Genomic DNA, 27,652 nt, shown 5'->3' with positions numbered 1-27,652 from the left:
AGCTCAGTGTGTGAGCAGCGGGGTTTGTGGGAATGCAGTTTGTCGTGTGGGTTTATTCTGTGGAAAAAAAACATTCCAGATTTTGAGCCTTTGCAAAGTGAAGTTGGTTAACTTCAGCTGCACCAATATGTTTTTATTTAACAAGAAATGTTGCAACACTTTCTAAAGGGATTCAAACTGTGCAGCTTTAAATCTTTCTGCATTTTTAATGCATATTTCTAGCAGCAATTTCCCTCCAAAAATGCACTAAAATACCTGAGCAGGAACCCAGAAAGTGGAGAGAGCTGCTTGAGTTTTATTTCGGCAACAAGTCTGTGACCAGCAGCGAGAATCTCTTTGCTCTTGTGTAAACCTCCAAATCTTTTGCAACTGCCTGAAGGACAGAGTGATGCTGTGAGTCTCAAGAATGTATAAAAAGCAACATTCAGGTGAAGAGAAGGTGAAATGACTGAGTGGCTGCAGCTTGAATTATCTTCCCTCTTCCATATTTTAAATTCACCAGCTGAAAGTGGAGACTTTCAATACAGCCACATTACATCTAATCAGTTTACACATATACTGGCACCTTTCAGCCAAGCGGTATCTTACTCTATAAAACCATTTTGATGTGAAACATATTTGCATGTTAATGAATTCTATTTAATTCTACAGGGAGTGCAGAATTATTAGGCAAATGAGTATTTTGTCCACATCATCCTCTTCATGCATGTTGTCTTACTCCAAGCTGTATAGGCTCGAAAGCCTACTACCAATTAAGCATATTAGGTGATGTGCATCTCTGTAATGAGAAGGGGTGTGGTCTAATGACATCAACACCCTATATCAGGTGTGCATAATTATTAGGCAACGTCCTTTCCTTTGGCAAAATGGGTCAAAAGAAGGACTTGACAGGCTCAGAAAAGTCAAAAATAGTATCTTGCAGAGGGATGCAGCAGTCTCAAAATTGCAAAGCTTCTGAAGCGTGATCATCGAACAATCAAGCATTTCATTCAAAATAGTCAACAGGGTCGCAAGAAGCGTGTGGAAAAACCAAGGCGCAAAATAACTGCCCATGAACTGAGAAAAGTCAAGCGTGCAGCTGCCAAGATGCCACTTGCCACCAGTTTGGCCATATTTCAGAGCAGCAACATCACTGGAGTGCCCAAAAGCACAAGGTGTGCAATACTCAGAGACATGGCCAAGGTAAGAAAGGCTGAAAGACGACCACCACTGAACAAGACACACAAGCTGAAACGTCAAGACTGGGCCAAGAAATATCTCAAGACTGGTTTTTCTAAGGTTTTATGGACTGATGAAATGAGAGTGAGTCTTGATGGGCCAGATGGATGGGCCCGTGGCTGGATTGGTAAAGGGCAGAGAGCTCCAGTCCGACTCAGACGCCAGCAAGGTGGAGGTGGAGTACTGGTTTGGGCTGGTATCATCAAAGATGAGCTTGTGGGGCCTTTTCGGGTTGAGGATGGAGTCAAGCTCAACTCCCAGTCCTACTGCCAGTTTCTGGAAGACACCTTCTTCAAGCAGTGGTACAGGAAGAAGTCTGCATCCTTCAAGAAAAACATGATTTTCATGCAGGACAATGCTCCATCACACGCGTCCAAGTACTCCACAGCGTGGCTGGCAAGAAAGGGTATAAAAGAAGAAAAACTAATGACATGGCCTCCTTGTTCACCTGATCTGAACCCCATTGAGAACCTGTGGTCCATCATCAAATGTGAGATTTACAAGGAGGGAAAACAGTACACCTCTCTGAACAGTATCTGGGAGGCTGTGGTTGCTGCTGCACGCAATGTTGATGGTGAACAGATCAAAACACTGACAGAATCCATGGATGGCAGGCTTTTGAGTGTCCTTGCAAAGAAAGGTGGCTATATTGGTCGCTGATTGTTTGTTTGTTTTGAATGTCAGAAATGTATATTTGTGAATGTGGAGATGTTATATTGGTTTCACTGGTAAAAATAAATAATTGAATTGGGTATATATTTGTTTTTTGTTAAGTTGCCTAATAATTATGCACAGTAATAGTCACCTGCACACACAGATATCCCCCTAAAATAGCTCAAACTAAAATCAAACTAAAAACTACTTCCAAAAACATTCAGCTTTGATATTAATAAGTTTTTTGGGTTCATTGAGAACATGGTTGTTGTTCAATAATAAAATTATTCCTCAAAAATACAACTTGCCTAATAATTCTGCACTCCCTGTATATACAATAAATTCTGGATTTCTCCTCTTAAAGACGTTGTAGTTCTGCCTTTCAGACAGTTTTTCCTCAATTCGATGTGGGAGTAATCTCTGATACAGAAGTCTGAGTACAGAAGCCCTGCTCACCTGTTATCCAAAACTTCAGATTGAAAAAAGTAGCCAATCAGGAGACGGTTACCTAAAGCTAAAGTTGGCTGTGCCAAGCCTCAGTATAAGGCAAATATGATGGATTTGTAGTCTGGATCCCGCAAAGCTTCTCTGTAAAGTCCAAGAATAAAAATATGGAGTCTTTAAAAACCTTCAGCTGCTGGAGTCACTGTTGTTATTCGCCTACCTCAGGGGCTTTATTTCATCTGTTGTTGTGTGAATTAGCTGGAGTGGTTGTAATACAGGTTTTCTAGCTTTTGTGTTTGTTTGTCACGCGGCTGACTGAACATGCACATTACTGTTTCTGCTGCTGCCTCCGTGCTCCACACAGCAGATTTACAGTTGTGGTCAGATGTTTGTGTCAACTCATCACTGGCATGAAAGTCATGGTAGTTTGGGGGCTTTTAATTACTTCTTTGAACGGTTCATTTTCCAGGGTGGAATGATTGTACAGCAGACATCTTTAATGACTTTAAGAAATAAGAACTGAGTGAGCATGTTATGTGGGATAATTTTCTAACTGAACACAGGGTCAAGGCTTGTGTATATGTGAGCTCAAATCTTTTAATAAATGGTGCTGAGGGTTCTCCAGGTCCAAGGCCTATTAACTTTTTGTTTGTGGTCATGACTGACTACAACTGGTAGTTTGTCTTTGCCAGCATAAAAAGGACTCATTGATCAAAACTCGAAAAACAGGAAAGTCCGAGGAACTCAGTGCAAATGTAAGAAGGAGAATTTTAGATTTACACAAGGTAGGAAGGTCCCATGGTACAGATGTGTCACCACTTTGCGAAGGTCTTGAAGAAACTCAATTCAATTCTCTTATCCTGTCCTCCTCCTCTCTCCCCAACCGGTTGCAGCAGATGGCCCCGCCCCTCCCTGAGCCTGGTTCTGCTGGAGGTTTCTTCCTGTTAAAAGGGAGTTTTTCCTTCCCACTGTCGCCAAAGTGCTTGCTCATAGGGGGTCATATGATTGTTGGGCTTTTCTCTGTGTGTATTATTGTAGAGTCTACCTTACAATATAAAGTGCCTTGAGGTGACTGTTGTTGTGATTTGGCAGTGTATAAATAAAACTGAATTGAATTGCTCCAAAAATTGTACAATGCACTTAAAAGATGGGACCGTGTGAGGAAACCAAACAATTAAAATCAAATTAAAAAATTCAAATTAAAATCGACTCACAAGAAAAGAGTTCCAACATCCAGCCAGGATTATGTCAGAAGCTTGTTGATGGATACCAAAAGCATCTGGTCAAGGTGCTAAAGGAAATTTAACCAAATATTAGTGGGAGTGTGTGAATCATAGAAAATCCGAAACTTATGCACCAAATTCTTTTTTCTTTCTAGTCCTCAGAAAAAGCTTGAAAACAGCTCACAGACATCATTTAAAGTCTAAAATTGCCATGACATCCATGACCATGAGTGCATGTAAACTGTGTATTGTAAGGATGTGCAGCCCAGAAAACTGCATGTATAAAAGTAAAATGACGTTAAAGTTTGTTTCACAGAGGTCTGCATTTATACTGCTGGTCTGCAGTAACCCTGAATGGCAGCACAGTGTGCAGCTAATGATTAACACTTATTTACTAATAGAAGCCGGTGATAGTCATCACAGCAGTTAGAATAAGTGTTTACAATGGAGCAGTTCATCTCCTATGCATTCAAACTTTCACGTGTAAGGAGAAGAGTGTGATTAATAGAAATTAAAAAGTCTCAGATAAGTAACTCGTGGCAGTTGTCACTGTGTTTGTTTGTTTTCATTCTGGTGACAAACACTTTTAGAAGACTCATTTAGAAATTCAAATTTGAATTGGCTTCGGTTTGTCATATAATGAACGTGTGTGGGACTGTGTTTGGTTTGGAACAACAAACAGCCTTCGCGTCTCTCAGGGGTAGAGCTGGAATGCAGGGAACCAGAAGCTGGCTGATGACTGTGCAGCTTTCGCCGTGAGGTTTGAAAAGAACGGATAAGACTCGAGTAAACAAAAGACAGAAAGAGGAGAGCTACGGAAGGTCAAAAAATTATTAAAACGGAGGAAAAGCGTGAGTATGAATATATTCAGAAAGGGTTTTTTGTATTTTCTTCACTCAAGCTCTTACAGAAATGGCTTTATAAAACCAGCACTGCTGCAGCTGTGTGCTCTTCACACAGCTGCAGCAGACACAATTCAGCTCCTTGCTGATCAGACCAACAAAGTTGTTCCTTCTGATCTCGACTGGCTGGGTGAATAGCTGGACGCTGTGAACCTCAGTGAAAGAGAAATGCCTCCACTCTCAATTGAGGCTTGTCTATAGAAATGATTGCACAGGAGTCTGTCTTAATCACTTCATGCACTGAGTCCTTGGGCAGGAAGGAAAACAAAACCAAATAAAGATGCTTGTGAAGTTCTTTCTGTACCTGAGCTTCAAAATAGCTTTGTCTGAAAGCACCTCGTCTCTGAGAACAATGTGAAACAGTTACAGTTTTAAACTCTGCACATAAAATGTTCACAGTAAAGGCAGTAAGACTGTGAGATATGAAGGGCTGAGAAGGAGAGAATCCTGCAGAAAATGTTTACATAGTTGTTGCAGACTGTCCTGTAATTATGAAAGTGTTTTGTGTGAACTGTAGATTTATTAATCGTGCAATCTGTCATTTAATTGTTAATTTGTTAGTTAATTACAATAGGAAAAGCTCTAAAACCTATGAAAATGCACAAAAAATTTAAATCTATGCACTCCTTCACAAGTCCAGTGGGCCGGATGAGACTTGATTCAGGCCCTTGGGCCTTATGTTTGAAACCTGTTTTAGAGCCTTTATGGTGAAATTGTTATATTTTCACTGTAACTCTGACACACTGGAACAAGGAAGGAGAATGGGGGAAAAACAGAAAAGTGGAAAAAGATGAAGGGCTGAAATTATGTTTCTGACAGAATGAAGAACTTCACAGCCACGAAACCTTCATCTGGCATCTGTTTGATCCTGCCCAGTTAAAGAACAGCAAAGGTTTGGGATATGACTGGCACAGGGACTCCAATTCAGACACAAAGCTTTCCTTGCATTTGCTCACAGAACCTTGAAATGAGCATCTCTGCATCAGAGCATAACTGGGAAAAGATAAAGTCAAAGAGGTAATCCTCTCATACTGTATATGCCAAAGTGCCTGCTGGTAGTTCAGGAAATTAGGAGCAGGAGCATAATAAGATCTGAAAAATACACTGAACTTTGGACTGAAACACAATTTCCTCTTGTCGGTCCTTCACTCTTGCCCTCTACACTTGTCTTTGCTCCCTCCTCACCCCTTCTCACACTTGATTTGACAGTCTGTGTGTTATGACCCGAGGCTGACACAGACATCCAAAATGTCTCTGAAAGTTAACACAAACCGGTCACTGGAAAAAAAGAGGTGCCAAAGTAAATATCAGACTAAGCTGAAAGCCCCTTTTATACAAAACACACCTTATTTTAGAGAACGCTTTCCCTTTATTTGACCCTCTGAAAGTGCTATAATGCTTTTCCTTATTTTTTAATTTTATATATACATTCGTAAGATTCTCTCTCTCTCTCTCTCTCTAGATACAACCTCAGATCAACCACAAAGCGTGCCATATTACATCACGTCACTATTTATCTAAAAAAAAAACAAAGCTAAAATGAAGATCTGCTGTTGAAAAAAATAAGTAAACCTTTCCTATTTCCATGGGAATTATGAGTGGTAAATATCAGCCAGGTGCTGCCTCTCAAATGCGCTTGATTCATGTACCATCAGTGAGTGTGAGTGTCTCTGTAAAAGCAGAGGTTCTGGCAGTTTCTTGGTTGTGAGCCTGCAGGTGTGCATGAACACAACACCAAAGAGGAAAAACATGAGCAATGATCTTAAAGAAGAGAAGAGAGAGCGACGTGTCAGACTCTACAGGTCTCAGCTAGAGTGAAGTTCAGACGGTGCGATTAGAAACAGATTGAACAAGTCTGGCAAATGCAGCCACCTGCTGAATTTGGTACCACAGCGGTGGTTACTGTGGGGATTGTTACATGTTTTGCAGGCACAGGACCTGGGCATCTTGCAGTCATTGACTCAACCATGAATCAGGAGCAAATCTACAAACAATGGCAGAAAAAGAAAAGGATCAACATGTTTCAATGGCCAAGCCAAAGCACAGACCTCTACATGACTGATGTGCTGCGGTAGGACTTAGCAGAGCTGTGGATAAATGAATGCCTGCAAACCTCAATGAACCTTTTAAAGAAAACTGGGCCAAAATTCCTCAGCAATGTGAGAGACTGATAAACTCACACAGGAAATAGTTACTTCAAATTACTGTTGCTAAAGCTGGTTCTGCAAGCTACTGAATTATGGAGCATATTTAGGTTTTCGCAGGACTTGCATCCATTTTGCCTTCATGATTCTTCATGGCACAGATTCAAAACACAGAGCAAGGTGCTGCAAACATTCCTCGGAGACTTCGATCTCATGACAGCGTCGCATCCTTACACTTCCACAGTGTGAGTCTCCTGTTCCACGACACCCCAGAGGTGCTCTGTTGGACTGAAGCAACTGCACAGTCAGCAGTCTCCACCTCTCACTGTGTTTTTGCATTTACTGAGCTAAACTGTCAGCACGTACAAAATATACTCAAACCAGCAAAAAGTAAAAGTGCTCATTTAGCACTAAAATAGTTCCTGTGACTGATAATGTGATGTTATTGGAGTGATTTGGTTTTCAGGTACTTTACATACAGTCATGCAGTTTGAGTGATTTACTCCACGGCACAAATGGGAAGAGAAGGAAGCACAAACAAAGCTGTGCTGCTGCAATTTGCTCTAAATTTATTTCACTCTTTGTGCTTTATTTTTAATGACTGCAGCGTATCACAGCTGTCAGTGAGCAAGAGGTGGGATAACCTCGAGCATGTGCCAGTGTAATACAGACAGAGTAAAGAAGCTAAAGTAAGATGCCCCAAGTTTATATCTACTTATATAATTCCACATTATATCTCCCTGCTGTAAACATGTTTAGATAAAATGCATATTGACATTGTTTTGGTTTTTTTGCAATGTTTAAAGCATGTAAGAAACTCTAATAACAATGATTATCATCATATGTGATGCTTTTTTCCAGTAAACATCTAAACAGGTAATACAGGTAACTTCTTCCTGTACTAACATCTTTCAGTTTTCCATCTGTACCCTTCATCTCACTCCTCAGCCTCAGTCTCAGGCTCGGGACGGTCATAGCCCAGCTCGCTGCTGATGGGGAAGTGAGCCCAGAAGGTGCGAGCCAAGTCCAGCATCCCATTATCGGCCGCCTGGGCTCGCAGTTCCTCCAACCATCCGAAAAAGTCAGATGACCACAGGCCCCAGTACGGCACGCTTCGCTTCTCCCTCTCCTCCCTCCTGCCAGCCGCCTCGCTCCCCTCTGAAAGCAGACGGCAGTGTGAGCGCACATTTCACACCTCGTCTCTCATCTCAGAATATCTACGAGTCACAATAGCAGGTCCACTGATGTGTAATGCATTATACGAGCTGCAGACACACCTGCAGGAGGCAGGAAGCTCAGCAGCAGAAGAAAGAGCAGCGCTGACACGTACGGAGCATGCATGCTGAGAGACAAAACACAAAAGACGTCTCATGAATGCCATCTCAAAAGCAGGTACAATTTCCACGGGATTATTGCATATTGTTTAAAAAATATTCACATCACAGCCGACTGCGCGTGTCTATAAAGAAGAGAAATGTTGTCGTGTGTGGATCCATGTCTGTCTTACCTGACCAGCAGAGAATTCAGCTTTAGTCCTGTCCTCTGTCCTTCTTCCTCAGACTGATCTGAGCACGATGACTGCATCTCGGTTTAAAGGTGAGAAAAAGGCGGACATGTTTGTTTTTCACATTTTGCCTCCCTTCTTACCTCTCATGGTCCTTTGCCAAAATCCTCTAATGTCAGATGGGTAAAAGATTCCTGTGTAAACGGGACTGTCAAGAAAACATTAGTAATTCTAGATTTAGATGAGGATGTTCTAATATCTGATGGAGCCGATTAAAGAATGAATGACTGTAATATAACCAGACTGTCACAACCATCAGCAGTTAAGTGTGACATCTGTGGCCTTGATTTTCTTTCAAGTCAAAAAGAAGTGAGAAAAGCAGCGAGAGGAGAGGAATGAAAGCACATTAAAAAAAGACACACACACACACACACTAGGTGGTTTTCACACCTGCTATTCAGACAGTCTACACCAGCATTGAGCCAAAGGGCATAAAGTCAGTTGGCAGGTTTTGCACCCTCAAGTCTTCTCCCCTGTGAAATCTGCTTCATTCATTCATGACTGAATCCACGCCGTGGATCAGAGGAGCAGCGCTCTGATAGAGAAGACGCTGCACAAAACTTCAAGTGATCTTTAGAGGATGAGTGAATGTTATTGACTTACTGAGAGCAAATCCGGTGAAAAGACCAAAACAAACAATAGCTCTCGAAACTTTCTGACTTCCCTGCACCTCTCCTTTCTGTCCCCGGCTCCAGCTGAAGACTTAAATCTTTAAAGGTACCTCAGACATGTAGTTTTACTTTTTAAACAGGCTCAGTTAACTCCCAAAGGATGAAAGCCTGAATGAATAATGGTTTTATCTAACCTTTGTTTAACCACGGAAACACCACTAAATTAAAAAAATGACAGCGAGCGGAGCAGTAAATTGTAATTACCACAAGCTTAATTAAATTTCTGTTAGAAACTGAAGGTTTATTATGAGCAACCTTTAATAAAGCTTTTTTCTACAGTCACACTTGGTTGGATTATAAAATTATTGTGAAAACGTGCAACGAGTTTGCAGTCTCATTGTCTTCCAAGCAATTATTTTAAAAGCAAAGGCGAGTTTGAAGACTTGAAGTCAGTCGGCATCTTTAAAACGACTTTGGTGAATCAAGATGAAACAAAATCAACGATAGGAGCTGAATGCAGCCGAGCTGGCAATTGCATGTAATCTGATTGGGATGCTGTCTCGATTAACTGTGATAAAAGACAGAAGCTGTGAACCTGCTGCCATCCATCCATCACTCCAGCTTCCCTAACCTCGCTAACTGCACGTCTTTGGACTGTGGGAGGAAGCATGCAGACACGAGGCAAACATGCAAACTCTACACAGAAATAAGCCAGCTAGATGGCAGCTTGTAACCTAATTATATTCTAATTATATTCAAAGTAACGACAAAATCTGAGAGATTTTTTTAAACAGAAATTTCCCCACAAATAGTGACATAGTTGCTGCTGCAGGATGATATAATTGCTCAGCAACTTTTATATGACAATATAATGAGAATCCAACCAGATTCAGTTCGATTACATTTTATTTATATAGCACCAAATCACAACAACAGTCGCCTCAAGGTGCTTTATATGGTAAAGACCCTACAAAAATACAGAGGGGAGAAACAGATGAGTCATGTCGCATGTTTTTATCCACTGTAACAGGTGTTTTGTGGGTTGCCCTTGGGTTCTTTCTCACCTCTGACAGTCTCAGCTCTTGGTGTGATCTTTGCCCACTACTTTGTTTGTTGTGTTGTGTTGTGAACACCCTGGTCTATAGAAATGATTCTGTAGCCTTTTCTTTGGGTACACAGGAAAAAGTGTTGAACAGATTCTATGTATCATTTTTCATTTCTGAATTGTAAAAATTGACTCCAAGCAGGTTTTTCTTAATTTTGAAACTCTGACAGCATCACGCATCCTCTTTTTAAATATTTCTTATATTTATTATTTTTAACACTGGATTAATCTGTTTCCCTACCTGCAACATCTGTGCTTCCACAAGTGTAAAAGACCTATTTTTTTTTTCCTCCTACAGCCGTCTCATTTGTCTTTTTGTATTACCCAGCATTCATTACTCCACACTATCACTCCATGGGAACTGCAAACTTTTACCGCACCAACATACCCTTGTGTCACTTCGCAATTTTTGTTTCCAGTTTTTAACCAGGTGGTAACAACTGTGGGGCTTATCCAGGATCCAAACAAAGCAAACATTTTGAGCTCTAGTTTTTGATAAGAGAAATCTTTCTCCTTGTTGGAATCTGGACAGATTGAGTTGGTTCACACTGCTTGCTCTCCTGGCAAAACACCATAGCTTATCTCTTTAAAAAACTTTTTGTTATGCTGCAAAGTATTTTAAGGTTTCTGTTTACGTGAAAACTTTTTGACATTTTGGGGGGGTTTAAATAGGCTGAATTTGACTGAAAGGAATAATGTTTATAATCACAGTTATGTGTAGGGCTGATGAGCCAATGGATCATCGTTAAACTGCAAATTCTCAACACATTTTAATGCTAAATCATGTGACTTTTACTTTCCTCAATAATGAGTCATTAGAAAATACACATTTTAGTTTTTCATGTATTTTGAAACTGGGTTTTTATTGTTTTTGGAGAGCTGGAATATAAATGTGTCCAGCTTTAAAGCACTTTGGGTCAGCTTCTGTTGTTTAAATGTGCTACAGGTTGTAAAACAAAATCTGAATGTAACAGTCAACACAAAAAAGTTCAATTTTAATAATACATGCCTGAGGTATATTTTAATTTAACACAATTGTTTGGGCTAAATACTGAACGATATTAATACTTAGTTGTTCAACTATATTTACATATGAGGCCAGATAATACAGCCAGTTAAGTTAACCTACTTGTACGTCTTTATGATAATAAATGCATTGATTATCTCTAATTTTAAACTAATATATTCAGACAAAACTGAGGTTATTGAACTCTGCACGACATTATCTTGACCTTCAGTAACACTGTGAGAAATCTTGGCTGGTTTTGACCAGGATGTTTCCTTCACTGTGAATAATAAACACATACATGAGATTACCTTCATTAATATGCACAATATCTTTAAAACTGTAAATATCCCGTCTCAGATTGACGTTGAAAAACCAGTTAAAGCATTTTCACTGAGAAGCCTTCAGCTGATCCAAACCCCTGCAGCGAGCGTACCGACAGGGACTAGAAAGAGAGAACATTTCTCCCACACTGGCTTCTCTTCATTGGCTCCCTTTAAATCCAGAATTGAATTTAAAATCCTTCTCCTCACATAAAAAGTCTTGAATAATCCGACCCTGTCATATTTTAAAGATCTCATAGTAGCATATAATCCCAACAGAGTACTTCTTTCTCTGCTAAACAGACATCCTCTCCACTTTTACGATTTGATAAATCTTATTTTACACTGATATACTCTGACTGCTTTGAGGCTTTCCATAATGAATTGAGGGTTTCTTCTTCACTCATCTCTTTTCACTCTCTCTGTGTTTATGCATCACCACTCTCCACATCTGCTCATGGCGGGCAGCCATTCCACCCTGAGCCTGGTTCTGCTGGAGGTTTCTTCCTGTTAAAAGGGAATTTTTACTTCCTACTGTCGCCAAGTGCTTGCTCATGGGTGTCATATGATTATGGAGGTTTCTTTCTATATTCTAGTGTATTTACTTTACAGTATAAAACGCCATGTGTTGTTTTGGTTTCCTCTCCCAGCATGTTGACAGCACTATGTGGGAAAGCAGATCACTGGATCATTTGTCTACCAATGTTAAATTAAACTTCATTTTGAAGAGGTCGACCAGGTGGCCTATTTTGAAACAACAGATTTAGTTGTGCAGGCCACATGGGGGTGATATAAATAACATTATTGAGTGCGTGACAGTTTTTAAGAGGATACCACTGTCACAACCAGGATGGCTGTTTTTCTAAAAGAAAATGACCTACAGACAAGTATCTGCTGATGGATAAATAAATAAATAAATAAATAAATAAATAAATAAATAAGAGGAGAGGTTTGGTGACAAGAACAAGCTGAAAAGGGTACAGTTTGACCTTAAGGTGAGACACGGGGAGTGCAAGGACTCCCACAGACGAGCTGGCAAATAAATTAAAGCAAAACAACATCAAGAGAGGTGTGGATGAGCATGAGGCAGATTATAGACTTTGACATCAAAGATCATGAGGAAGGGGAGGGCAGGGTAGATAGCACTGTGTTCACACCAATCCTATGAAAAAGCATTTGTGTCCTTCTGGATCGCTTAGATTTTTGCACCTGTGTCAAAGATAACCTGAGTAAACACAAAACGCAGTTTTTAAATGATTTCAGTTCTTAAAAGAGAACAGCTTTCATACCCATCTCACCTGCGTGAAAAAGTACTTACCCCTTGTTAAATTATGAATTGATTGATGTCACTGAGGTGATTAACAACATTTTTCACAAAGCTGAGTTCAGTTTCATTGGCACAACATATCACTTAAATGAAACCCAACAAAGTGAAGGAGGCTAAACGATCTTGAAGATCAACACATAGCACAATCTAAAGAAAAAGCTGACAAAGTCACTGACACCGATTAATCTGGAAAGCATTACACAGTCATCACTAAGGCTTTGAGAGCCACAGTGAGAGCCATTATCTACAAATGGAGGAAAGTGGGAACAGTGGTGAACCTTCCCACGGGGGACTGGTCTATCAAAATGACTCCAAAAGCACATCAATGACTCATCCAGGAGGTCACAAAAGACCCTAAAACAACATCTAAGGAACTGGAGGTCTCTCATGTTGCAGTTAAGGCCAGATTTCATGATTCAACAATAAAAAAGAGACTGGGTAAAAATGGCATCCATGGGAGAGTTCAAGGAGAAAACCACTGCTGGCCAAAAGGAACACAAAGGCTCGTCTCACATTTGCCAAAAAAACCCATCTTGATGACTTCTAGGAAAATACTTTGTGGACTGCCGATACAAAAGCAGAACTTTTCGGAAGGTTTGAGTCTCGTTACGTTTGCTGTAAAACTAACATAGCAAATAATAAAAGATCACGCCAACAATCAAGCATGATAGTGATTGTGTGATGGTCTGAAGCTGCGTTGCTGGACTTGGGTTCTACATTGGGATGATGATCCAGGACACACCACCAAGTCCACTTCTGAATGGCTCAAAACACAAAATAAAGTTTGTGCAGAGGCCTGGTCAAAGTCTGGATTTACACTGAGATGCTTTGGGATGACGTCATACAGGCCACGCTTCAAAACCCTCCAGCATAGCTGAATTCAAACAATTCTGTGGGCCAAAATTCCTCAACAGTGACAGGAAAGACTCCAGTTATCCAAAATGCTTTCAGCCAAGGGTGGCACAGTCAGTCAAAAGGTTTAGGAGGCAATTACTTTTTCACAGTGCCAGGTAAGTTTGGATAAGCATTTCCCCTTAATAATAAATCATGATCTAAAAACTGCATTTTGTATCTTCTCAGGTTATCTTTGTCAAATATTAGAGTTGGTTTGATGATCTGAAACATGTGAGACAAATAAGAAAACAATAAATCAGGAAATGGAGAAATGGAGAAATGCATTTGTGCTCTCTGCTGGATAAGCCGTACCTCAATATTGAAATATTGTTTAATCACATATTTAGTGATCCCCCGTTTGTGTTGTGGCCCCTTCTCTCAGTTGTCGGTGCCGCACACTGATGGCCACAACTCTGCTTTCAAACAACTCTGATTGTCTTTGTGTTTGTGTCAGTGGGGTATAAACATGCTGTGGAGCTAAGAAGCACAAATGTCTTCATTAATTTAATGTTTCTGTTTTTCCACTAGAGACGGGGAGTCGACTCAGCTGCTATGAACGCTACAAAATAAGAACAATACCAAAATATGTGACTGTGATAATTGGATTTGAATTACTCTAAACTACAGCAGTCAGTCAGTAATGATGCCTCTCTCTGCTGAGCCTTTGGTTGCTTTAAACTCACTTTCCTTTTAAATTAAGTACACTAATTTTAGATAACCATTCACGTGTGCTCCCCTGTTCACCAGTTTATTCTTTGGCCAGCTAACCCTGCATTATTATTGAAGACGAATTTTGAAAGAGGCTGAATGAAAATCAATGAAATTGCTGACATTCAGCTTTAAACGAGTTTAATTCATTCAGATTAAAGACTCCCAGCAGTGTGAGTTTCCAGAACAACCAAACACATAATCCTGCTGCTCAGGTGAACAGTTCAGGTGACAATCGAAAGAGCCCAATACTGCCACCATGTGGGGAATTCTGCATACTGCGGTCCACACTTTCTCCAACATTTTCAGTCATTATTAAAAATAATAATAATAATAATAATAATAAAGTAACTTTTACAGCTCTGTCTCATCTTTCCACTTGGACACTGCTTTGTAAATAACAGCTGGCCCAAAAGACGGTGTACTCGATCTCAATTAAAAATGTGAGACTAGAGAGCCAATCCAGATAAACCCCGGTGCAGTTTAAGGTACGTTGACATGCTGCAGTCATCACTCTCACATAAAGATATGAAATCCCAACTGGCAGCTTGGTCCTGTCAAAGCTGAGGCAGATGGCGGTTTAATTGTGACTGACTCAGACACAAACACCCTGCGAGGGTGACCTCAATCATCAGAACGATTCTGGTTACACCAGCTGACGTTTGTAGGGGTTAGCCATTTGCCAGGCAGGATTCAAGAGGCCTGGGGGGACTTTAAATGGCTGAATGGGCTTGTATACAGTGGTAAACCCCGTTAGATTCCCTTAAATAAATGTGTGAAATAAAAAAGGAAACACTCCTATTTAAAAAAACAAAACATTTTTACACTAAATTTAGAATTAATGATCCTGAAGTGATTTTAATTTTTCAGACCGGTGCAGTCAGGTTTATTAAAAGCAGATGTGCTAAAAAGAACACAGAGGAGCATAAAGCACAATCCTGAAGTGGTTTTAAGACCCAAGGATGATAGAAAAACATCTTTAAAATCTTCATCTTCTCCACATCTTGCTTAAAGCTGCTTTCATATAGTTTAAACACCAAAACAATCCCAGGACAATACTGAGACAAAAGTTGAACTCAGCCAAGCTATGAAGCATGGTGGGGAAATTATTTGCAAATGCTCTGAAACCTCAGGGCCTTGATTTCATTGCTGTCTGATAATTAATCAGACAGCAATGAAATCAGCAGAGAAGGAATTTAACAGGAGTCTCATATCACCGTTAATTTGATCGCATTAGAAAATGAGAAAGTCTCTCTCTCAGAGCAGAACGGCTACACCATGCTGGCATTAACCTTTCAAAGTAATCACTGAGACAGTAACCGATCACACGTAATTTAGTATTCTTCAAAAAATTTTATTGAACAAAAGTATCTCAATTCTCATCACGTTGTCGGTGATACAGTACCATAGTTGGATCTTAATGATTCATATATGCACCTCTTCTTATTTTGAATATATACATACAGTGGAGACAAGAATTAAATAACAATGCTCAATAACATTCAGATATATCATAAAAGCTGAGGACCCCATGATCAACACTTCCATTGGTAAACAAATGCACATAGCAAACGAAAATAAGAGGAAAATGCGTGGCGGGACTAAGGTTATAACTTTCAGCTAAGATGAGAATGTATTTGGTTTCTTGACAGTGAAAGATGAATTTTTTTTTTTTATATATGTGTATATAAAGAGACAGAAACCTAAGCCCTGCTCCATCCACTCTGTTACTGTTCCTACACCTGTTAGACATGCACAATCAAGGGTACAATGGCATCTCTATATTTACCCAGAAACAATTATCTTTGATTTCACTTCTACCTGAAGTGTCACAAACTGTTTAGCTGGCCATGCTAAAGGCAGACAATCCCGATTTCAGAGTGGATTATTACTGTTCATTTTACTTTTATAAAGATAAGTTCGTTCAATTTTTCTTTTTTGCTAGATTCAAAGAGGCCAGGCTTCAGACCTGTCATATGTTCAGTAAAACTGGACTACTCCAAGTCATTTTGTGATTCATTGGTTAATAAAAGAAAGATTTTGTGATTTGTAAAGGCAGTATATCATTTCCTAAATACTCTGAAACAGGGTCTCAGGTAATAACTTTACCATTTTTCCTTTTTAAAGACTTTTTTGGTATAATATCCCTTCCAAAGTTCTCATCGGTCAGATGTGAGAAGGTATTTTATTTCCATGGGCAGGCGCTGGAGCAGATCAAGTGGAATTACTCAGGTTAGCAGAAAAAAGCTTTTTATTATTCTTCAGTCAGTATCGTGAAATACTGGAGAACAGTAACATGTCCAGCGTGACACTATAAAGCATGAGCACAGAGTTATGAACGACTGACGTACTATGGCGAGTGCAGTGCAGCCCTGGAGCCAGTAGTAATGGGTACAAGGTGGCACATTTGGTTACACAAATAAAACATTTAAACTCTACAGGAAATCAGAAGTCTCCACTATTGCATTAGTGCTCCCACCTAGACTGCTTTTAGGAAGTGCTGTATCCAGATTTTAAGTACTACAAACTAACGATGGGGTCTGTGAAGATGGAAACAAGGAGGGATTTAAGTTAAACAAAAAAAAGGAGAAATTTAAATGAGGAGAAAATGAGGAATGGTGAAAACTCTGAGACAAAGGGCAAAAGGCAAGAGAGTGATTCTGGTCACTTTGTGAAGTCACTGAATGAAGAAGCAACAGTTTAAACCTCCAGAGAGGAAATTAATTTAACTATTTTTTAAAAAGAGACAAAAAAAAAAAAAAAAAAAAAAAAAAAAAGCATCAACTCTGTAACAAGCATTTCTTAAAAAGAAAAAAAAAGTGAAGAAAATAAAACAATGGCCAGCGATTTGACAGGACAACACCAGAGTTAGGTCCCACAGAGGTCTGAGTTCTCTCTGAACTCTTAAATGTCTGTTCTCCTGTGTGGATTAAGAGCAATGGTGTAACTTACAATGTGCGTGCTAGTAAATGGACATTATGTATGACATCAGAAGGAGAGCTCAACACCCAACAAGGCTTCAGGCGTTCTGTTAGCAGCAGATTTGGTCACTGCAGTTTGCACATCTTAGATTGAGAGGCTGTTTTGTTTTTTCCTTTTTTCTCGTATTTAATTCTTTTGGCATGGTGTTGTAAATGAAAGATGCAGATATTTGCTGACACAGTGCTGGCTGTCTTCAGGTTAACGGCTCGGTTGGAGAGCTAGAGAAAGTTTCACCTGCTCACTGCTAGGACAGATAAGACGCGGAGGTGCGAGAGAGGATCTAGACGTGGTACAGACGCCACAGCAAGAGGGTCCAGAGCTAAGGCTTGAGTTAAGACAGTCGGGGAGTGGCATTAGTGTTTGGTGTATGAGAGCGCATGTGTGTGTGTATGAGCATCCAGTGTAGGTGTGAGGGTGTGTAAATCACAGCAGCGCTTTGACCAGGTACAGCTTCTCCCCATGTTCGCTGGTGAAGATGGGAGCTTTCTTGTAATGCTCCACAAGTTCATCCATGGAGTTAAACCTGCGCTGGCCAATACAGTACACTCCGTCTGACAGCTGCACTTTAAAGTGCTTATTCTTACCCACCGCCTTCAGAGACACGGAGAAGTCACTGGGCTGAAAAACAAAAAGGCAGACAGTTGTTACGGTTAGAAATGTGAGAGAATGACTGGGGGAAAAATGTGGAATTAAATTCAAAAGCAGACTGTGTTACAACCAGCAGGTGGCAGCATACGCCTAAACTTAAAGAGCTTGAACTACATTCATCCAACTGCAACATGTGAAATTCTGGTGTTCCGTGAGGAAAATAAATAAATAAAATGAATAATCCCATATACCATCCAACCCCACGTAGAAAGGTGTTTTAATGCATGTCATTGCTCTTCTTAGATGTTCAGTCCGTGCAGAATTTTACTCTTAACGCTTCAATTTCCACTGCTGTAAGTGGGACGTTTTTTCCGAGGTCACCTAAAATCCGAGTTTAAAGTGTGACCGCATGCAAGCCGTATTTATGACATCAAAAACGTGCTGAAGTAATCTGAAACCCTGCACCAAGACACAACCTAATCTTTTTTAGATGCACTTAAAAAAAAAAAAAAAAAGAAGAAATTCACTTCATAACAGCTGACATCAGATGGCTGCAGTGCAATGACAGAGGTGATCTACAGCAACAAATAATATACAATTCAATTTAACGGTCACCGTGAATTGTCCTTTTCGTTAAAAAGAAAAACTTTTTTTAATCTAATAAACTCTGTCCTGCATGGAATCGCCTTTATTCCTCATAACACAAAGATGCATTTCAAAGCTGCTGGTTTGTAACCATTTTCAGCCAGTAATGAAGCCACAAAGGCTTTTGCTCCAAACCCTTAACCAGATTTATGCCTTCCTTAATCAGCAGCTTTTCAGCCGTGCTTGCATAACTGAAGATATTTCAAGACATGCTTGTTAACAATATTATGTGTTGTAGGTACTGTATTAGGTTATACAATGTCACTGGACCACAAAAATGGTGGTTACGGAGAGAGCACTGTGCAGGCTATGCCAGCATACACTCACTGGCAAATTCATGTTCAGGTGCTCGTCAATAAAAATATCTAATCAGCCAATCATATGGCAGCAATTTAATGCATTCAGGCATGTAGACGTGGTCAAGATGACCTTCTGAAGTTCAAATTGAAAACCAGAATGGGAAAGGAAGGTGACTAAACATGTGACTGAACTGGCACTGTCATTGGCACCAGACAGGCTGGTCTGAGTATTTCAGAAACTGATGATCTACTGGGATTTACTACACAGCCACCTCTGATGTTTACAGAGAATGGACTGAAAAGGAGAAAATATCTGCTAAGTGGCAGTTCTCTGTGTGAAAACGTCTTGTTGATTTCAGAGGTTAGAGGAGAAGTGCCAGACTGCTTGGAGCTGACAGGAAGAGAACATTAACTTAAATAACTACTTGTTACAACTTAGGTGCGCAGAAGAGCATCTCTGTATCCACGGTACGTTGAACCTTGAAAGAGGTACAGCAGCTGAAGACCACATCTGGTTCCACTTCTGTCAACTAAGAACAGGAAACTGAGGCTGCCACTCACATGGGCTCACCAGAATTGGACAACAGAACACTGGAAACACTGGAATTGTTGCCTGGTCTTATAAGTCCCTATTTCTGCTTCAACAATCAGATGGTAGAGTTTAACTCAGAATCCATTCTGCCTTGTATCAATGATTCAGGCTGGTGGTGTAACTGTGTGGGATATTTTCTTGGCACACTTTGTACTCCTTAGTACCAACTAAGGATCATTTATCAACAGCTGAGCATTGTTGCTGACCATGTCCATCCCTTGAACAGCCCAGTGTACCATCTTCAGATGTGGTTACATGATAATGCACCATGTCTCAAATCATCACAACATGACAGTGGGCTCTCTGTAATCAAATGCCGTCCACAGTCATCAGATCTCAATCCAATAGATCAACTTTTGTATGTGGACGAAGAGTTTCGCATCATATGCAGCTAGCAAATCTGCAGCAGCTGTGTGACGCCATCACTTCAACGTGGACCAAAATCTCTGAAGAATATTTCAACACCTTGTTGAATCTGTGCCAAGAAGATTTAAGATAGTTCTGAAGACAAAAGGGGGTCCAACGTGGTGTAACTAATGAAATGGCATGTACTGGAGTGTAATTATTATGAACTTCAGCAGCAACGCATCACTGAAAAAACTTGATTTGACCAGAAGCCTTTTGTTGTCATTAGTGTAAGCAACAGCAAAGGGTATATTCTGTACAGATTTAACACAGTTCTACAAATTAAGTTTCTAAGTAGTTAAAAAGATGGATGAAGAAAAAAAGAACAACAATCCTTGCTAGAAGTTATTTTCACTGAGAGTGTAATTACTGTAGCAGTTTCAGGTTAAATATTTCTCCGACCAGCTGCTTCTGCTCTCAGCATGTGAATGTGAAAAATCATGTGATTGCTTATCAGGTTGCGTCTAATGTTTGTGTTAAATAGGACTGATTACTAAAAAGGTCAAGATTTCATATACATCATGTCTTTAAGCTTTTAAAATACTTAAACGCAGGTCCTGACATGGAGAAACATGCGGACTATATTTCCAAACTGCTCTTTTTTTTCTACCAGGATTCATCCTCAGTTTCTCCCAGTATCCAAAATACTACTCTATCATGACTTCACCCAAGTGACTCACCGATGACTCGCTGTCTCGTATGAGGAAGTCACCCTCTTCGCCTTTCTCGTTGAGTATACACTCAGCCTGGTGTCTGGTGATGTTGCCGTAGTACCAGTCCCTGCCAGCGAACCTCCCTGAGCGTGCCGGTGCCAGGAGGCGGTTCTGTGGGGAGCTCGACGTAGAGGAGGGCGGGCCAGGCCGCTCGTCCAGCATCGTCACATAGTTTTTAGGTACCAGGCCCACCATGCCACGTGAGTTTTTACACCTCCACCACTCTGGGTCGTTCTCGGGCTTCTCCACCACTTCCATGACTTCTCCCTTCTCAAAGTTTAGCTCCTCCTCTGTCACAGAGCTGAAGGGGTAGAGAGTCTGAACCAGGTGAAGAACTCCCCCACGGCCACCTGTGCGCCCGTTTGCCAACAAAGTTCCTTGAGAAGCTTCGAGGTATCCCCGCGAGGAATCGCCCTCCCCTCTATCATCTGACCCTCCGAGCTCCTCTTGGACGTAATTGGAGGGAAACCAGCCTACCCGCCCCGCCTGACTGCCCCGCCACCAGCCGTCACTGCACTTCTCCATCACGATCACTCTGGAGCCTTTCACCAGGGTCAGCTCATCATCCCTCTCTGCTGTGTAGGCAAACTTAACTGTAGCAGGGATATTGAGGTCATAGATTCTCTCTGCTGCTCCTACCCCAACTCCTCCACCCCCACTGCCATTGGAGGGGTACTCTGTGTCTGAGCTTGGTGTTGGGGAAGCATCTCGGGCACTCGTCTTCCTCTTAGTTTTTCCTAAGCCTGTGCACATAAACAGAAACAAGAGTAACGTTACACAGATGGTAGCAAACACACAATTTTTTCCCCACATTTCTACCAGATTAGTCATATCATAATTTGGTCTCCGTAATACCCCACTTTTCTTACCAGGTCGACACCAACTGTGTCTGTCTGGTGCTAGTTAACAAATCTCATATGTCCCCATAGCTTGTCTTATACATGTCAGTTCAAATAACTGGATAGATCGCTCGTTCTACTCGGCATGTACTTTCCTGGTCAGACTTGTTCCAAATTGTTGACTATGCCACTTTCCAGTAAAGAGTCAAAATGGCAGACTTCTCTCACTTGCGTCATACTTTCACTTCATTTGTACAAACAGTCCTCTTACATACACCTAGTTGGTTTAGTGTGTTTAACCATGTCTGCCCAGCTTAATAACCTAGTTAATCTGCAAAGGTGCAGAATCCATTCTGCATCCAAACTTGCATTTAGAGATAAAGATGTGATCATTTTTAGGATGAAAAGGCTTTTGTGAAGCATTGAATAGTTTTGTTTTAAAATTTTGCCGTTACAAATTCTAATAAAGAGCACAAAGGGCACCCAATGATAAGTGGGAAATGTTATAAACAGCTGAAAAGTAGGAACTTTTTCAAATAGTCATGGACATTACTTTACTACCAACATCTAATGTTCCAGGTTGTTGGAGAAAGTCTATGCCCCACAGATCTCTGATATATTTCTACACTACCCTTATTAAGCTGCACGTGTGCTTCTACATGAAGCTGCACTCATCGCAGAGCAGGAGGGTGCAGGGGACTAACAAACTGGGTCTGCCAGTACTCTCTATGGCGAGTGGCAGAGAGGAGCAGTACATTCAGCTGATCAAACAACAGGTGAAGATGCATAGCAGTGCATGGAGGGGAGAAAAAAAGAAGAAGAAAAAATTGCTACATTCAAGCTTTCAGTCATTGTGATCTTTTTATATGAATAGTGCTGTGAAACTTTTTTTTAAAACAATTTTAAACAGCTTGAAAGTCCGTTTATTCCATTCTCTGTAGAGATGATTCCATACTGCTGTTGAGGTCCAGGCTCTGAGGAGGCTTGGTACATTTTTACTCCACCAGCAACATGTTTGGGATCACTGTCATGCTGAAAAATAAAGTTGTTGCCAATCAGAAACATTATAGATGATATTGCACGGGGATCAAAATCTGATGGTACTTTTCTATTTTGACAAGATCCCGAAAACCACTGGCTGAAATGCAGCCTCAAACCATGACAGAGTCATGCCTGTAAAAACTCCGTTGTACATCTCTCCTGAACTCCTCTGTATACACGGATGATCATTTACACCAAAAATTTCAGATTCTTTCCAGTTCTTGTGAAATTTTGCAGTAGCAGTTTCAATTTATCTCAGTCTTTTATAGTTCCCAGCTGTCATTTCTTTTGTCCTGCACTTGTCCAGTTAAAAAAAAAATAAATAAATAAGTACACTCTGGAGATATGCCTAGTTTTCTGCTAAAGCTCTTTCAATTCAATTTTATTCGTACAGTGTCAAATCACAGAACAGTTGCCTCAAGGCGCTTTGTAAAACTGCCGTCTTTGGCATTTTTCATATATTCAACTAAAGAAATGGGAACACATGTGTTTTTGTGACAGGGTGCTATTAACAGAGCGCCTAAGGTAAAAATTAGTTCTTTGCTATACTATTATGACACAACAATGGTTCATCCCTTGAGGCAGGTGCCTTTTTCTGCTTCAGTGACTCATAGGTGATTGTTAAGTTGCTTAACAAAAACAGCAGCAAACTGCAAAACAGCAACAAAAACAAACAAAAAAAAAAAACATTCCTGTGAAAATGGTCAGGTACTAGGATTGGACTGAAAACGAACTAAAAAGCAGCCACTGTCCAAAAAACATTGAAAGACCTTCAGAAAGCCTGGAGAAGCATTCCTCAAGACTACATTTAAAGTAGAATAAAATCTGGTTGCTTGGAAGCCACATAAAGAAAGGGGAGATCAGGACTTTTGCACAGTAATGTAAACACTGCTGGAATGACAGCAGCCGTTGTCGTTAACATGTGGGTATGGTGATTTTGTCAAAGAGTGGCTACAAAAATGTATTTTTACAGAGCAGAGCAGCACCTTGGAAACAGCTGTTTTGACTGCTGGTTAACATGGGCCGTACTTCTGTTATTTAAAACTCCTTCAACTATATGATAATACAAACATGGGTAAATGAGAACGGCTTTTCTGGGATTTCTCCTGTCGTAAAATAAAGTGTATATGAAATTAGATAGTAGCAGATGAGCCAACAGATGCAACTAACTGACAAAAAGGCTGATAATAAATTGCACCGAATCACAAAATTTGCAAAAATCTGTATTAAATCAGTCGTCAAGTCTTTCACTGAATTACAGTTTAGTAGTTCTGACGTTCATACATATGGGCCCCATATTGTACCAACACTAAACATATAGAGATATTTCTGTTGTTGTGGGGAAATGGCATCAAAAATGAACCAAAACTGCTGGAAGGATGAAGCTTCTTGATCATCTCACATTTTGTGGGTCTTCAGACTCACTGGAGGGATGTTCATAAGCAATCAAAAACTGAATTTTGCATAATATGTTCCCTTAATCTTGTAAGAAATAACTAAACACTAATCAGTTCTTGTATACGAGCAGTAATGAAAGTTGCAATAACCTGAAGTAGATAACTGGAAGTAAGCAATAGTCAGAATGGCCTCGGCTGCTAGGGGAAAGGAGGCAGTTACAGTCACAAGAAAACTAATTGAGGCTGCAAGTTGTACTCATGGGCTGTTTGAAGCATTTCAAGTGCAAAAAATACTTTAGATACAGGATATGCTATGAGAAACCTCAGAGGTAAAGGGCAGAGTGATACTCGTGATATTAGAATTAACAAAGAGCTACTCCTCCACTCACACCGAGCACCCCCGCTACTCATAAGGATTGAAATGAAAGCTCATTATCTGCTTGGTATTCTGACGACATCATCTACAGGCCGTGCACACATCTATTTAAATCAAAAGGCTGAAAATAGTTGGTGCTGACAGGGAATGAAAACTGGAGCAGCCACCATGGGCCTTGATAATGACAGGCATATCTAGGATCAAAGTCAACTCCTGTCTTACCTGTCTCTGACTTTTTCATTCACATACTTTCAAAGAGAAGTATTTAAAAACGCGCGTGCACTTCAGTGAGACCTCAAGTTAAAGTCTCTGAGCTGAACATAACCAAGGAGGTCTCCTCTTTTCTCAAATTCATGTTAAAATAATAATGATATGCCACACGGCTGACAACATTTACACCATTTACTTGACAGTTGAGGCTTGTGTCATATGCTCATGTGTGCCACTAATGAGTGAAGTGAGCATCTTGACAGCTAATCACCCATTTGTGCCACAGAGCAAGCTGAAATGTCACTGCTGAATAGAACATTTACATTGTTTTGAAAATTGCAGGGTTCACACAGAGTACCATGAAACTTGTTGGCAGAGAGAGGGAGGAGAGAAGAAGTGGAGTGAAGAGAGACAAGGGGTCCCTTGGCAGCTGTTCCACACACACACATACACAAAACATGCAGGAGACCAGGCACATCAGAGGCCACAGCTGACAAAAATGCAAAGAAGAGGGATGAGATAGGAATAACAAACAGATCATGTTTATGGATAGCATATATCTGATAGCTGTGTGTGTGTGTATGAGTGTATGGGGGAATATTCTGTATCCAGTGACTGCAATCCAACTACTAGACTCTTGGGCCCATTTCAGGTGAACCTTTACGGATATTTAAACACACAGACATACACACACCACCCAAGTAAAGACACCTGACTGCACGGGGTGGGGGGGTTTACTTGTCAAAGAGGCTAAATCATCCTTTGGCAAGTTAACACTGATACGCGCTATAAAGTGGGAAATGAATTCTACAGTGTTTCTCCCTCGTTCAAGTACATATATGGACCGAAGCCAAAAACGGCTCAGCTGTTCAGTCTGTACCTCACTAGTGTAGCGCCCAGTCAAAGATGCCAGGGTTAATTTCTTTCCTAGCGGAAATGTTGCTTTTATGTTAAAAGCTGTGGTGGCAATCGACTAGAGTCTCATTCAAACATGCACTGCACCACCGTATTTCTATAGGCATCCAATGGTCTTTAACCTGACAGATCTCTAGTATAATCCCCGAGTAATCACTAACTGTGCCCGTTTAAGAACACCAGCAACAATTGTCTAATTCAGAGCAAACGAGTGGGCATCATGTGTCCTCCCTCCTGCATGTTCTAACCAGGCAGCTTCTCCAACTAAACCAGAGTACTTCCAGTACTAAGAACCTGTCCGACTATACCCTGCTGAGCACCATGTGTGAGAAAGCCCAGTTGTGAACAATGTCTATCGACACTGTATAGATTTTTCTCTGTGTGTTTTGTAATAACAGCTCAGTGAACTAAAAAGTTGATTCTGGCAATGCTTGTTGCCACACACCAAGAACTCTTGAGCACATGCGTGAAAAACCGATCACGGTCAGGGGTCTCTATTAAGTCATTAGGAACATTAATGTACAAGTGACCTATAACTGAATGATAGAAAGCAATGGTACCCATCCTAGATAGGTACACATACCTCTCAGGTGCACATTTTTCCCCCCTAGTCATTTCCACTTCAAGGCACTGGCCTACTGGTTTGAGCAGCAGCAGGCTTTATTCTCTCCTCCCACACATTCACTCCCAAAGTTCACCTACCTCTTCATCTTCTGAAAGAAGACTCGATTTTCAAGCCCAGAGGACTTCAACTCAGAGGGAAGTGAGTTGATGAAAGCCTCAGTGTCTGCATGTTGCAGCATATTGCTTCACTCTATAACTTAGAGTTGAGGACAGTTGAGGGGAAAGTTACTGTAATAAATAAGTCCACAAAATCCAACATTGCCCAGCAGCAAGTCTGTGCAACAATCAAAAAGCAATACCTGGTCCTGGAGGAAAGTATTGGCACTGACTCATCGAGTGGTATGATTTAGGAGTAGTTGAAGTGAATCACATGTGAGCAATGCGTGTGCGTGTGTGTGGTTTTTTTTGTTTGTTTTTTATAGCAGCGTTGCTCTGTTGATATGAGTGCCATGGGAAGCAGCTATGGACACCAGTATACCACTAGTGAGCCATGGGGATCTTAATGCATTACTGTGTGTTAACACCAGCATAACCTGCCAAAAGGCTCAAAGGAGACAAATGAGGTTGATAAAAGTGTATGATAAAAGGCCCCCTTTTATCATACACTTGTTTACATTTTGTGTGTGGTATTGCCCAATTGGCCATTAGCAGTTTATATTTGTACTGTGCCCATAAATCTATTAGCATACAAATATAACTGGATTACTTTTATATTTTAAAAAATTCATTTTTTGTTCTGCTGAAAGTCTACTTCTATTACAGATCATATAAAACATATTCAGTATAGTTGCTGGTAATCTGACTCTGTTGTAGGGATGTGCAATATGACAAAAATCTCATATCCCGATATAAGACATTTATTGTCCTGACAACGATATAAATCACAAAAATGTAAAATTTTCTGTAAATTCTGTGAATCTCGGGCAACTCGACTTGCGTGAAGTGTTTCCAGCTGGGTGTCCTTTACCTGGAGTCCATGAATGAAACTATACATTTTTAGACATAAGTTGTAACGGCCACCATTTTCTTTCAACGTTTGAGTCTAAGGTTTATTGTTTAGCACCTGACGGCTCTTTTTTGCTTCTCATCCGTAAACTCTCTGCATACTCTTTCACGTGATTCGGTTTATTTTGAAAAGTCTCAAAAGGATCTTGAGCTTTATTGTGAAAGGTTTACGTGGGAAAACAAACAAGCGGACAGCGGAGCCACGTGATGGTTTTACCATCATTGTTGCTAACGACAACACGTAAAATCAGGCTCTTGTCCATCCGTAGTGTGGTTATATTAAATATAAGAGAAAGAGAGAACTTTAAGAAATTAATATAGCCACTACAGTGACCATCAAAACGATGAAAAAAAACATTGCTGTAAACAGTTTATTTCACAACACCACAAAACAAACGGTAGCGTAATAGGAAACGATAGACATTTTTATATCGTCATTCGATATATATCATTATATCGAACAGCCCTACTCTGTTGTGTTAAAAAAGATGGGTGATCAGAAGTTGCTAGAACCCAAGACCTAGAGGACTAATAAAGTGTGCTTGAAATGGCTGCACATTCTTTTGAAGCTTGTATAGTTTAAGCAGGACACAGGTCTATTTAACCTAGCACTGACAATGACCATGTTTATTAAAAAGTGCTAAGTGAAATGGGCCATGGGTATGCCGCTTTTTAACCTGAGACAGGAAGAAGTGTTTTGCACAGCTCCATATTCACCCACGCACCATCACTCACTGATCGCAGCAGTACAAACAAACAAACAGACAACAACAATAACAACAACAACAAAAAAACAAACAAAAAACCCACAGGTGGACGGAAATCTAACTTTTCAATATGTTGCACATTGAGTACTGGCCCAGTTTCAGGATTAAGTAGGACTTTAGCTGAATTCTTT

General features: G+C 40.4%; 2 protein-coding genes across 3 annotated transcripts in view; both read right to left on the bottom strand.

Moving 5' to 3' along the window:
- Positions 1-3,598: 3,598 nt before the first annotated feature.
- Positions 3,599-15,340, bottom strand: otos2 (otospiralin 2). Its single transcript, XM_040005427.1, has 3 exons — positions 8,093-15,340; positions 7,863-7,927; positions 3,599-7,743 (listed from the first exon to the last, which is right to left on the bottom strand). The coding sequence occupies exons 1-3, from the start codon at positions 8,167-8,169 to the stop codon at positions 7,523-7,525; spliced, it is 363 nt and encodes a 120-aa protein (XP_039861361.1). The 5' UTR covers positions 8,170-15,340; the 3' UTR covers positions 3,599-7,522.
- Positions 15,341-15,460: 120 nt separating this feature from the next.
- Positions 15,461-27,652, bottom strand: part of nck2a (NCK adaptor protein 2a) — a 43,953-nt gene continuing 31,761 nt past the window's right edge. For both annotated transcript variants that reach the window (XM_040005426.1, XM_040005425.1), the window contains exons 3-4: positions 20,315-21,090; positions 15,461-17,723 (exon numbers count right to left, since the gene is read on the bottom strand). In XM_040005426.1, coding sequence (XP_039861360.1) covers positions 17,529-17,723; positions 20,315-21,090 — 971 coding nt within the window. In that variant the 3' untranslated portion in view covers positions 15,461-17,528. The remainder of the gene's footprint in view (positions 17,724-20,314; positions 21,091-27,652) is intronic.

Source organism: Simochromis diagramma, unplaced genomic scaffold (genome assembly GCF_900408965.1).
Source record: "Simochromis diagramma unplaced genomic scaffold, fSimDia1.1 OVJJ01000501.1, whole genome shotgun sequence".
Classification (NCBI taxonomy): domain Eukaryota; kingdom Metazoa; phylum Chordata; class Actinopteri; order Cichliformes; family Cichlidae; genus Simochromis; species Simochromis diagramma.
The sequence above is the reverse complement of the archived record's forward strand: the minus strand, read 5'-3'. Positions and strand labels throughout refer to the sequence as shown.